The sequence below is a fragment of the Xiphophorus couchianus genome, chromosome 20 (genome assembly GCF_001444195.1).
Source record: "Xiphophorus couchianus chromosome 20, X_couchianus-1.0, whole genome shotgun sequence".
NCBI classification, from domain to species: domain Eukaryota; kingdom Metazoa; phylum Chordata; class Actinopteri; order Cyprinodontiformes; family Poeciliidae; genus Xiphophorus; species Xiphophorus couchianus.
Genome location: NC_040247.1, coordinates 15924968 through 15938254, shown reverse-complemented (window position 1 = coordinate 15938254; position 13287 = coordinate 15924968). Strand labels below are relative to the sequence as shown.

The 13287-nt window shown below is 37.0% G+C and overlaps 1 protein-coding gene across 1 annotated transcript; it reads left to right on the top strand.

Moving 5' to 3' along the window:
- LOC114135603 (transketolase-like) lies at positions 1 to 9883 on the top strand. Its single transcript, XM_028003025.1, has 14 exons — positions 1 to 328; positions 1402 to 1519; positions 1607 to 1720; positions 1831 to 1928; positions 3121 to 3312; positions 3482 to 3600; positions 3735 to 3931; positions 5054 to 5218; positions 6063 to 6219; positions 6678 to 6808; positions 6922 to 7005; positions 7115 to 7208; positions 7645 to 7767; positions 8344 to 9883. Exons 1-14 carry the CDS (start codon positions 222 to 224, stop codon positions 8529 to 8531), a joined length of 1887 nt encoding a protein of 628 aa, XP_027858826.1. The 5' UTR covers positions 1 to 221; the 3' UTR covers positions 8532 to 9883.
- The last annotated feature ends 3404 nt before the right edge of the window (positions 9884 to 13287 follow it).

The following is a 13287-nucleotide window of genomic DNA, read 5'->3' as shown; positions in this document are numbered from 1 at the left end:
ATGTCCATGGGTGTGTATGTGCATCTGTCCTTGTGCATTTTGTCTGTAAACCCTGTAGGATAAAATCCAGCCTCTGCTCTCTGCTCACCCTCTTTCTCTCTGTCCCTCTCACACATACAAACACAAGTGCTGCTCTAGCAAAGCTCAGACCTACACAAAAACACAAACTCATCATTCATTTTCCACTTTTCTGGTGCTGTGGAACTTAACATTTTGACTTCATGGAGGATTACCACAAACCTGACCAGCAGACAGTGCAGGCGCTGAGGAACATCGCCAACCGCCTCCGAATCAACTCCATTAAGGCAACGACTGCAGCTGGAAGTGGGTGAGTTCAAGCCACAAACATCGCCTGCTCTTTAAATCTGGAAAAAAGGATATCTCGATGCTTGGATTAGGACTTTTCAGCAAAAACGTGCATACCTGGGAGAAACTTAAATAAGGCTTTTCAATTTGGAAAAACAATCGACTGAGCAAATCGACGGAGCTATACCCGCACCGATGCACACACAAAGACACAAACGCACACAAAGGTTCAAAGGAACAGTGTGTTCTGGCATCGTGCTCCTTTGGTCTATTGATATAAAAAATGGTTATATTCAAAGTTTTGTTTTGTTTTTTTAATTTGTATGGCCTGTGATCTGCATCTTATATATATAAATAAATAAATAAATAAATAAATAAATAAATAAATAAATAAAATAAAATAAAAATATATATATATATATAATTAAGCCCTTACACTATTTTAAATATGTAAAATATGTAGATTTGATTTTTAAAATTCTGACAATGGAAACATGGAGTGGCTCCGTTCATGCATTACTGTGAGCATTAATGCGTGAATTACATGTCACTACAGGCTGAGTATGTTGTTTTGAATAGTCAGTGCAGTTGGTTTATTTTTTTGTGAATGTTGTTTACTTTGAAACCAACAGTCAGATTTTTTAAAATTAGCAAGTCACTTAAATATTTTGGATTTTACAGAGCTCAAAAAATTTGTTTTGTGTATTCTTTGGGATATAATGATTACCTTTCAGATTTGACATTTACACGTTTATATTCCCGTTAAAAAAAATTAAACTGCAGTTTTTAGAAAGTCAAGTTTATTTTGAGATCAATGTCTGGATTTCCAACAGTTCCTCGTCTAAGCACTGTTCATTTAAAATTCATAAAGAGATTCCCCGATTTTACATTTTTAAATTTCTGCAAAAAAAAAGACATGAACATGTGTATGTATCAGTAGGACCTTGATCCAGAACTATTGCAGTATTTGTCTAAAGAAAACAGCTTACATAGAAATGGGTAATCTTTCTATTGGCCCTGAAATTAAAAATGTAAAGGCAAAGCACTAAGCTAAATCTGTGGGATTTTATGAGTCTTATCTCTTCTGTTGTACAGCCATCCCACATCATGCTGCAGTGTAGCAGAGATCATGTCTGTCCTTTTCTTCCATACCATGAAGTACCGCCCCGAAGATCCAAGAAATTTCAACAACGACCGCTTCATCCTTTCCAAGGTGAGCTGCAGTGTTCTCAGGAATGGTCAGGAATCTGCTTCATTTTTGTGTCTTGGCATTCTAAGCTGCTGCTGTGTCTGTTCTCAGGGTCACGCTGCTCCTGCCTTATACTCCATGTGGGTTGAGACTGGTTTCCTAAAGGAGAGTGATCTGCTCAGTTTGTGCCAGGTTGACTCGACCTTGGAGGGACACCCAACTCCGGTAAACGGTCACAAACTGCACTACACCTACAGGGATAATCCTTGATTAGTACATCCAATGAATCAACAGCCTCCACCTCCTGATGACATTCATAATTCATGTGTTTTCAGAGGCAACAATTTGTTGATGTAGCCACTGGATCACTGGGGCAGGGTCTTGGCGTGGCCTGTGGAATGGCTTACACCGGGAAATACTTTGATAAGTCCAGGTAATCCATCACAAACATTTATACGGGACAACAGGGAAGAATAAAAATTTCAGGGACTATTTCAAGGTACTTCAGCGCCTTATCATGTGTTGACTGGCAACTTAATGGAAATACCCTAGACTTTTCTGTAAACTCAATAAAGATATCTTTCGACATAACTTGTCACTTCTACTTCTTATTGTCACATTTTAGTTTGTTTTACAATTGTATTGTAAAATTTTATTTATTAAATATAAACTCTCCAAAAAACAAGCTTACAAACAAACATGCCTCTGTTGAATTCACCTGTGGAATTTTTTTTGCATTTTTATCTTTAAAACTGCATTTGTGATTTTAATGTTGTTTTCCCCTTCTCTTTCTTTGCATGCTTTTTCATCAAATTCTTCCATCAAAGGTGATTACTTATCCTCTGTTTTCTAATAACAGCCTTTCAGCTCAGAACTCATGCCTCAGTTGGTGTCATTGATCCAAATGTGCACAATGAATTATTAGCAGTTTCTTTCAACTTTTTATTTATTTATTTTGTAAACTTTTGCTGTGAACATCCATGTTTCATTACCCAGCTACATTATCATGATAAATGCATATGGTCACAGAAAAATACACCACAAGGTAGTATCCTTAAATTTTGAAAGGGTGTCATATGCTAATAAAGTAAGATTTTTATACTGAAGAATTCTGTAAATAAAATTTAGGTCTTAAGGAATGCACCTTTCTAATACATTTTCATGAGGATTTCCACATTCAGTGGGTGTGTGCTGCAGCTACATATCTGCACTCACGATTCTTTTGCTCTAATAATCACAGAGCACAGCAGTCACATCTCAATTATTTTAACCACCCAAGCACATTTAACTACAGAGTCAAATTCTGATTATATCTGGTTCTCGCTTCTCTTCATGAGAAAACCATTATTTAAAAGGGGGCTTAAAACCAGATATTCATATTTTTTGTTTGTTTATATCAGCCTATCTACGTAAGCAGAAATATTTTCTCAAAAAAAAAAATTCCTTTGTCTACTTGTACAGATTCATTTTATTTTAGAAATGGGTTTGATAATAAAGCCACAGCTCAGATTTTGAACAGAAATCCAGGCTGAGTGTAAAATGTTGATCAGAGAAACAAACAGAACCAAGTTTATACCACACACAAGGATGTTGACAAAAGAGCCTCATTTTGTTATCCACCTCAGTTACCGTGTGTACTGCCTGCTGGGGGATGGTGAGATGTCGGAGGGCTCTGTCTGGGAAGCCATGTCGTTTGCCTCCTACTATCAGCTTGACAACTTGGTGGCCATCATGGATGTCAACCGCTTGGGCCAAAGTGACCCTGCACCACTGCAGCATCATGTAGAGAAATATCAGAAGCGCTGTGAGGCTTTCGGGTATAGTGTACATTGATAATTCAACATGAGTAGAAATAGTCAGAGTAGAAATAAATATGATAGTAGAATTTGTTAAAATAATCACAACACTGACATTTTCATATTATCCATAATATAAATAATGATGTGCATTATTTTATTGTGAGCCCATCTGTGTGTTTGAGTTTAGCTGGCATGCCATTATTGTGGATGGTCACAGTGTTGAAGAGCTTTGCAAGGCTTTGAGCCAACCACGTCATCAACCTACTGCAATTATTGCTAAAACCATCAAAGGCAAAGGGATTCCAGGTAATAGTTTGACCTTCCTCATCTGCAAATGGACGGCTCACTTCTTTCATAAAATACAAAACATCACGCAGTCCATTATCAGCTTCAAGGGACATAACTAAAAATGTCTGTATGTGTTTTGTATGCTGTTTCAGCTGCAGAGGATAAACTGGGCTGGCATGCCAAAGCTTTGCCTAAAGACATGGCTGAGATGGTTATGAAGGATCTGCAGAGCCGGATTATGAACACCAGCAAGCACCTTTACCCCCCAGCTCCCATAGAGGACTCCCCTCCTGTTAGCCTGAGGAACATCCGCATGCCAAGTGCACCGAACTACAAGCCTGGAGAAAAGGTTTGTCAAATTTACACAAATGCATCAATTCACCTTTATATGTCTGTTAACAAAATTCTTGCTGTTAAATCTCAAATTAATCACCACATCTCACATCAATTCCAAGATGGCACATTGTGTTTCTTAAATTGTGCCTCATGCTAACACATTAGAGCATAAATATAAAGAATTAGCATTTTAGTTATGGTTTGCTAGCTATGCTAAAGCATAACAAATTAAATACATAATGTCTGTTTAAATTTGTACCATTGTTTATATACATGTAATGTGCAAACAGGTTTGTATGTTCATACTCTTTTTTAAGGCCATTTAGCTAATCTAACAACATTTACTGCAGCTTTAATGTTTTTTAAAAATGACAGTTTGAAAACAACCTTTCTAAGCCCAAGTCAGATTTTATGCACTACTGAGTGCAATAATTTTCATTTTAGTATTATTGTATGAAAATACATTTACATAATCCAAACGTAATGCAAAGTTAATCATTTCTGAAAGGTAAAATAATAAAAAAAAGAAAAAAAGAATAGGCAGCTGTTACACATTGGAAGTTAGGAAACAATTACATTTTCTGAGTAGGATTTTTTGTGAAATACAGAAAAATGTTGCTTTATCAATTATGTAATTACATAATTTATTATAATTGTTAACAAGTTTATTAAAAATAATATTCAACAAATGCCAAAAATACCTAAGCTTCAACAGAATATCTTACGTCCTGCTGCTGTTTATGTACACCATAGCATTAGCTAGTATTTCAGAATTTTACTGCTGAAAAATTAAAAGGTCTTATTATTTGTGATATATAAAATCCTTAAGGGTGCTCTGTGTATTATCAATTGTTTATGTATTTAGACCTGTCCACAATTATCTCTTTCTGTGAGGACAAATAATTGCTGAAAATATACATTGACTAAAAGTTATTCTCAGAAACAAACTTTCTTTTAAAATGACATGTATACAAGCATTAACTTTGTGACGAAAGCCTTTTTTTAATTCAAGTTGTGACTTAAGTCCTAGTTAGGTTGAATCCAGGTGAGACCTGCAAATTAATAACTGCAACACAATATTATACTGGTGTTCTTGATCAAAACTGATGGCTGGATTATGAATTTTGTCTTACAGATTGCCACTCGCAAGGCATATGGAATGGCACTGGCCAAGTTGGGTCGCTACAACGAACGTGTTGTAGTCCTCGATGGAGACACCAATAATCTCACCTGTTCTGAGATCTTCAAGAATGAACATCCAAACCGTTTTGTTGAGTGCTACATTGCTCAGCAGAACATGGTATGATCCCCAAATGAATACATATAAAAATGTTCACTAAACCAGAGAGCTGTTCTATTTTTTGATACTTTCAGTGTTGTGTTCTTAATACGGATTATCTGGTAGAATGTTTTATGAATGCAGAAGAGATTGCATTTAGCATTTCTTTTATTGTGACTCCTAAGTGGTTTTAGCCTCCCTTCTTATGCTGAATTCGACATATTCTAATCATCCTGGTTATTAAATACCTCTCTTTTTCTTCATTTAATTCTTTCATTAAATCGTAACATAGAGACAATCAGACTGACTCTATGGCTCCAGCAGTCATCTCTAATGTAGGTCATGCGTGCATGCATGTGAGGATAAACCGTCATGACAAGTGTATTCATAAGTAAAATATTAATCAGTACAGAGGACGGAACCATCTGGCTGAATACAGGAGAAACGTTAAAATGTAATGGTTTCCAAATAGGCTCTGTGAGAATGATAATCTGACGTAATTTTATATACTATAGCTTACAATAAAACAGTAAAAATCCTGATACCATATGTTACTTTTGACAAAACATATTTATGGTGCTATGATAAGAAGAAAGAACAAAGGAAATTATTCATAAAATGAGGTATGTCACTGATTCCCCCCATATGGCAAAATAAGCTGCAGAGATTTTTGGAAAGCTACTCTCACTAACTCTAAGCTGAACTGGTCTTTGGTTCAAAGAGACTTTTGGGGGAAGGTTTTTGTGAGAAATATTGAATTCTCAGAGATGTATTTTTTTGGTCAAGTTTGTTTGACCCACATCTGTCTCCCTTGACACAGGAATATTACACCTATATACATAATAAGAAGCCTTTTTTTTTGCAGGTCAGTGTTGCCATGGGATGTGCTGCCCGCGAGAGGAACGTTGTATTTGCCAGCACCCTTGCCTCCTTTTTTACGCGTGCCTATGATCAGATTCGCATGGCAGTGATTTCAGAAAGCAACATCAACTTGTGTGGCTCCCACTGTGGTCTGTCTACTGGTTAGTAGATTGCTACTAATAATAAGCCATGTTTACCACAGTCTTCTCAGATATCCCATCACAAAATCCACTTTTATACCTTCACACTGTGTCTGGCAACTTCACAGCCTTTGGCTTCTTAGATTATGTTTTGCACTCACTGTAATAATAGTAAATTTAGGAAAAATGTTTAAAAATTTAATGAATCTCCAGTTATTATTTTTCTTCCACTCTTATGTTGTGGCTTCCTTACGGTTTCCCCCCACTGGTCTTTCAGTCCTAACTCAATCCTACCCTCTTTCTCCTTTTGTGTCTGCACTGGAAGCTGTCAGCAGGGAACCAAGTATCCCTTTGTTAGTCCAGGTACCCTGCATCCAGAATGACCTCTTTTCTCCTGCATGCAACAACTCACCAAAAAAACTAATTTGCCTTGCTGTTGGATGCATTGTATAGATTATAATAATTTTACCCTCTGACAGGAGAGGAAGGCCCCTCTCTGATGGCTCTAGAAGACATGGCTATGTTCAGGGCCCTGCCTACTGCTACAATCTTCTACCCCAGTGATGGTGTCACCACAGAAAAGGCTGTGGAACTGGCTGCGACCACAAAGGTAGGAATGGTTTCTCCATAGGAGTATTAAAACCCTTGCATAAAGCAAAACTGTCCTTTAACATGATTATTATGAAAATAATCATGTTTTTTTTTATTATTCTCTTTAATAAGGGTGTTTGCTACATTCGAACCAGTCGCCAAGACAATGCCATCATCTACAACAGCAATGAGGATTTTCATGTTGGACAGGCAAAGGTGAGTGACTATTATCTCCTATTAGCAAAAATGAACTGCTCCATAGGTAAACATAAAAAGAACATAAAACACAGCAACTTAAAATAGAAAAATAAATTGTATTTGCCAGGTGGTGTTCCAAGGCAAAGAGGATCAAGTGACTGTGGTTGCAGCTGGAGTAATTGTGCATGAAGCCATTGCAGCTGCTGAGCATCTCAAGAAAGGTACAAAACAACAAGAAATACAGTACTGAGCACAATTTTACTGAAAAGACAGAAAATATTGTTTTTTTTCATCTGGACAACCTTAAAATGTGCCTGAAATGTGAAAGTTCACCACATCAAGACTTCCCTTGTTCTTTAAGGTGGTTGTGGTCAAAAGGGCTAACAAAACTCTACTTTGAACATCTTTTCTAAGGCTAAATACTGATGGGAAATTTGAAAATAGGTTTGAATTTCAACTGATTTATTTTCCTGGGCTACAAAAAGGACTGGCCATAATTTAATAGCCATAAAAAAATGTCCATGGCCATCTTGCGTGTGAAACATTACAGAAAAAGCTACAGAATTACGTATAATCTTCAGTTTTCCATATTAGTTATACTCGTCAAATAATTGATATGCTTACGGATTGTTTTGGTCCATTAAACTCATCTTCCAGAGAGGATCTCTGTAAGAGTGATTGATCCCTTCACAATCAAACCGCTGGATATTAAAACCATCATCGACCATGCACGCGTCACCAGGGGAAGGATCCTCACTGTTGAAGACCACTATTACGAAGGTAGGTTTCAGAAATCGTTACTCACGCCACATTGCTCCTGCATTTTATATGAGCACCACCAGCCTGGTAGCCAAAAGCATCTTAGCATAATGTGGCTTTAGAGCTCTGCCATTGGTTCATGTGTTACTGTGTCGTGGTGGCATGTTTCCATTGGCTCAGTGACACACGCATGCTGTGCTGGCATTGACCTATTGGCTGACGATGCTTTGTTGTGTGCTCCTATCGGAGGGAACGTAGTGGAGTCTATGTTTTGTAAATGTTAAAGAAAGAGAGGCAGAGTGCTGTCAGGTTTCCTTAACTGAGCATGTGCCTGTGGGGCAGAGCATGACCTACATAGCACAGTCTGCTTTGCACAGCTCTTCATAGGATAAAAGCGCCGGCTTATAGTGTATACTGTACTTGATGAAGAATGTTTAGCAGCTTTAGTCACTAATACTTTGAACTGCATTTTTTATGTTCTACATCAGGTGAAATTGTTGATTTCAACTGTTTTCTCTTGGCATAAAATAATTTTATTTCTTACTGAGAGAATGTGTAGAATTTTTTTCTCCAATGGACTAAACCGTTCTTTAACAGGTGGTCTGGGGGAGGCAGTATCCTCAGCAATGGTCAACGAGTCTGGGTTTACTCTGCACCGCTTGGCTGTGTCCCACGTTCCCAGAAGTGGCAAACCTCATGAGCTCCTGAAGATCTATGGGATAGACCGCGATGCCATCGCACAGGCCATCCGAAAGATGCTCAGCAGCTCTGCTAATGCCAAGTAATTTCCTCTGTGCCCCACCCACCTTTCTAACTAATCCCCTCCAGATGGAGATAGACAGTCATGTATGTTGTGGAAGCACAGAACCCATTTTTATCATTAAACCATTCACTTAAAAAATGTACTGAAGTGTTGTGATTTTGTGCAGTTCACATTTATGTAGATGTCTGCTTTAACTTCCCTTTTGTGCGTTCATCCTAACACACAGAGATAAAATAACCTCTAACACACATCTTTACTTTTAATCTCTACCTTCTTATGGACCAATCCGGAGAGAGGATTGGTTCCAATTGTTGCCATTGGTTATTTTGCCCTTGATGGATTATCACTGTGTGAAACAAGTTGTTGTTCTATTTTTAACACATTACTAGAGATGCACCAATCTGGGTTTTGTTGTTTTGTAAAGCTTTGACTTACCAAAACCAATTTTAGTTCCTTTCTGTTGAAGAAATATCAGCAGGTTTCTTGTCATTAGTTATATTCTCAGACAGAAATGTCTCTGTAAAGCAGTTTTTAATTTTACAGACAGATGAGAATTTAGATTTTAAGTTGTCTTTCATCTTATGTTAACAATTAGCATGATTAGCATTAGCAATTGTAAACACCCATCTCTGTTTGTATTCCCAAGAGTAGATTCTTACCTGAACTCTGAGATTTTCAAAAGGCTGTCAATATTTCTCAGTTCCTCCTTTTTCACGATAGAGGTTAAAACTTTAAAAGTCTAACCTGGTCTACCTCTGCTGTAATACATCCAGATTTTTGAGATATCTAAAAGTTTGTAAATCTGCCCCTTTCCTATTTCCTTTGCCAAGTCCCCAAACGAGTTGAAATATGCAGATGACAATATTTCATTCACGAGAAGCTTGGGTAAAAAAGAATGAAATGACAAAAAGCTGGCGAAGTCTATTTGTCATTTGTAAGCAGTCACAATGAGTGCATGGCATTTGTCACTGAAAAATGAAAATTCCATTGAAAACTGCTTTTTTTAACCTTGGGGATGTCCTATGGCTTAATTTCTATAACCCTAACTGAAACAGAAAGTAACTAGTCTTCCCTCAGTAACAGCCTCTGCACCAAAGACTGCTGTTGTAGGAGCAAATTGGTAGCACTCAACCAAGCTGAATTTTGATCACCAGCTGATTTCTTGGTGCATCTCTACATGTTAGTTACACTTTCATGTGGTTTTCAGTGCCCTTTTATTTACTTTGTTTCACAAGACATAGTTGTGAATTTCTCTAATGTTTTAATACTGGGTGGGGCCCAGTTTAATGTGTTTATTGTGTCAACAGTGTCAGAAAGATGGCATGTGGGTTCTTGTTTGTAGAAGGTAGTGGGGAAAAAAAAAAAATCAAAGAAATGTGAGGAAATCATAAACCATTAAATAAGGTTTCACTTCCTTATTCTTCTTTTTCAGCACTGTTTTTAATATTGATTTTTACAGCTGTTCAGACTAACACACCTCAGGGTTTCAGGTCCATCCAGTGTTGGTACAGTGTATGACTAAGAAAAGGCTGTAGCTGCAATTTTAGTTACATCTGACTTGTGAACATGAGAAAAAGCAAAACACCTTCTTGGTTACTTGAAATTTTGTATCTCCCATACTATCATGTAATAAAGCCCTCTGCATTTGACTTTGAAAACTTGTGTTCTGTTCTGTTTATTTAGACAAGTGTCTGCATAACTTAAATAAATTCAAAATATTAAACAAATTTTTTTTATACAAAAGAAAATTACATATTGGTATCATATTAACATTTCAATACTACACATTCCTGAGGAGTATTTTATTACATCTACAAAAAAATAGAAAATAAAAATAAAGCAAAGTCCAACGTTATCATTCTTTCATGGCATCATAGAGGACTTCCTGGCATATCTCACTCTTCACAGTTTATCAGAATATGTTTGCTCTTTGGCTTTTATGATTTCAAACCCGTTTTCTGTTTCCTAAGGTTATAAACGGACGCTACCTCCAGGCTCTCTGCTGTCTCCTTTTCCTGTCCAAAAAAAAAGAAAACATGTAATGTTTCACATCAGACCACAACTAACTTTCCAATGTATTGAGACATGTTGAACCTAAATTTTGAAGAAGTAAAAGCTACAAATTCTCAAGTACATAACTGTGGCTACTTTTCAAGCCTACGTACCTCAGAAAGCTATATTTTCGTTTGGCACCTCTTAGAGCAAACATTATGATTCCACATCCATATGAAAGAGTGTAGACTAAAAATGAAAGTAGAGTGTTTAAACACATGAAACAGCATATGCCCAAGGTAGCACTCTATCAAGCATCCACCAAGTATGTGTTACCTACCGTGGTAAGAGTGAAGGTTCAAGTAGGCCACAAAAACGGCAAGACCAAATCCCCAGTACACATCTGAAAAGAGGTGAAGGGTTAAATTAGCTTTTGTACTCCAAATTAATTAACAGTTTGCCATTACTTCTGCAGCACAGGTGTTGTACAGTGGAGCAACCTAGAGGCATCTACGAAACAGGCTTTTACAGTTCAACAAATAACATCAAGGATAATAAGTTTGTTTTAAAATGGCAACCTGATTTAGGTGATAATGTACCTCTCTTGGGGGCAAAAAATAAGAGAGGCATCTGACTGTGACAAAGGCTGGATAAGGATTAATTTTTGCCAAAAATATACCTTGAGTGGGAAGATAAAGGTGGCTCAAGGTGAGAGTACTACAATAAAATAGGTTACTGAATCTAAATGTTAATTCTTTTAAGGATTAGACGTCTTTACCAATAATGCCAATTAATTTAGAAGGAGCTGTGGCTTAGTAGGATTTTATTATAATGCAAAAACCTACCTCTTTTGTCATATGGAAGCCCTTTGCAGCTTTTAGTATGGGCTGGCAGGTCTAAGAAGAAAAATATTATTAGTGACACAATCAAGCAACACACTTATGCTTGTAAACCAATGAAGAAATGGGAACTGATAAATCAAAAAGATTAAGGAATGACAGCAGCCATATTTAAAGTTATAAAATGTCAGTGTATAATAATAAAACAAGAGTTAGCTTACCCAAAGTTATACCTAAAATCTCAAATGCTATGGTGAAAAACAGACCTAGAACTGAAGGCACCAAAACTGCTGAAAATGAAAGAGAAAGAAAAACTGAAGTGCAACATTTACAGAAGTAGCTGGATAATAGAACATAAGTAATTACTTTTTAAGAGCGTGGATACAGAACATACTTACAATGAAATGGCCTATAGAGTGCCATGGCAGATCCCAGACCAAAGCAGACCGAATAAAAATGGTAATATTTGTCTGAAAATAGTAAGAATAATTAGTCAGAGTCAAAATATATTTCAAATAAAAACACAATTTGACTCAGGAAACTGTATGCCACCACTACATAGTTATTGTGATTACAAATTACTAAAGTATACGTACAGTGTTTGTAAAAGTTGTTAATAGGATTTCCTTCATTTTCCTGAAAAGATTAAGCAAAAACACAATTTACTAATAAGAAAAAAAAATACTGAGGGAGCCAAGTATAAAGCAATATAATACTAAAATGTAGATAAAAACACTGAAAGTAGCTTAGCATTAACAAGGTTAAAGATCACAGCAAATACCTTTGAGAACAGGTGTACATACCATGTAAACTCAGCTGTAGCTGGGAGAGCTCTCCAAGCAGGTATAACAACAGCAAGACAATCAACATTTATTTGACAACTTCCTGAAGCCGGTTCAACCACTCAGATATGAGTTGGCACAAAAGGAAAGTCCCTCTCCTGGTGGTTTTGCATTCACAGTTTTAATTTTTTTTTATTAAAACTGTGACCTAAGACTTTGGAGGGAAATCAAATAGTAGAGAATACGTTTTTTTGTTCATGTTTTAGTACAACTGAATACATTCTGTTGAAAAAATAAATAATATATATACATTTGTTTAGTGTAAGAGACTGTTAGGTCTAAGCCACAACCAGTCAACTTAGTCCACTTATAACTATTGCTATTATTAAGCAATGCACACAGGGCTTCACGCTCTGCTGTAGCTCCTTTACGTTTTTTAAGTCTAACAGCAGATTTATAAGCCTCAAGGCAGTCTTGAAAGGTCAAAGTTTTCTTTGCATTTCTCACCTTATGGGGGCGCTCTGCAACATTCAAAGGCACACTGTATTGTTTCTACCTTTAAACCTCCCATTAAAATGTCTCTTAAAACTTAATTATGATTACGTTCAGAGGAAATAGTAAGGCAGCTCTGAGTTGAAAGTAGATATTTTGTTTTCGACCATTAAACTGTAGATAAAAATCAACGCATTACCCGTTTCGTGGACATACATGTAGTTTCATTGCAAGACCTCTAGATGGCAGCCTTGAATTAACTTATGTTGTCAGTACGTATTCTCTGGAAGTCACGCTATGCACTCTGGTAGTTGAAGTCAACGTCCCAGCTGTACCAGACAGTCAACGTGACATTAGCATTTCCTTCAAAACTACAATTCCCTCTACAGTCACGTAGATTTGAAAGCTGTGTGGAGAGCTTTTTCCAATCGATGATCTCAACTGAAGTTTCCTCTGGCTGCCTCATGAAGAGACTGAGGAAAGTCATCGAGGATGACAAAACTATTTAATTTAAACGCATTTCGACGTCTGTGACTGGGGGGAAAAAGCAGAAGGAGCAAGACGCCATTCAAACCGCGACAATGCGGTTCAAACAAAGAGGACTGTGATTTGCGGCGTTTTTTTGTGTTTTCCCCCCCCCCGGTCCGCTAAAGCCCAAGTCAGGGCTGGGTTC

Coding starts and splice junctions, on each gene's coding strand:
- LOC114135603 (XM_028003025.1), top strand. CDS start 222: ATGGAGGATTACCACAAACCTGACCAGCAGACAGTGCAGGCGCTGAGG. Junction 3,932..5,053: donor ACTACAAGCCTGGAGAAAAG/GTTTGTCAAATT, acceptor TTTGTCTTACAG/ATTGCCACTCGCAAGGCATA. Junction 7,768..8,343: donor TGAAGACCACTATTACGAAG/GTAGGTTTCAGA, acceptor GTTCTTTAACAG/GTGGTCTGGGGGAGGCAGTA.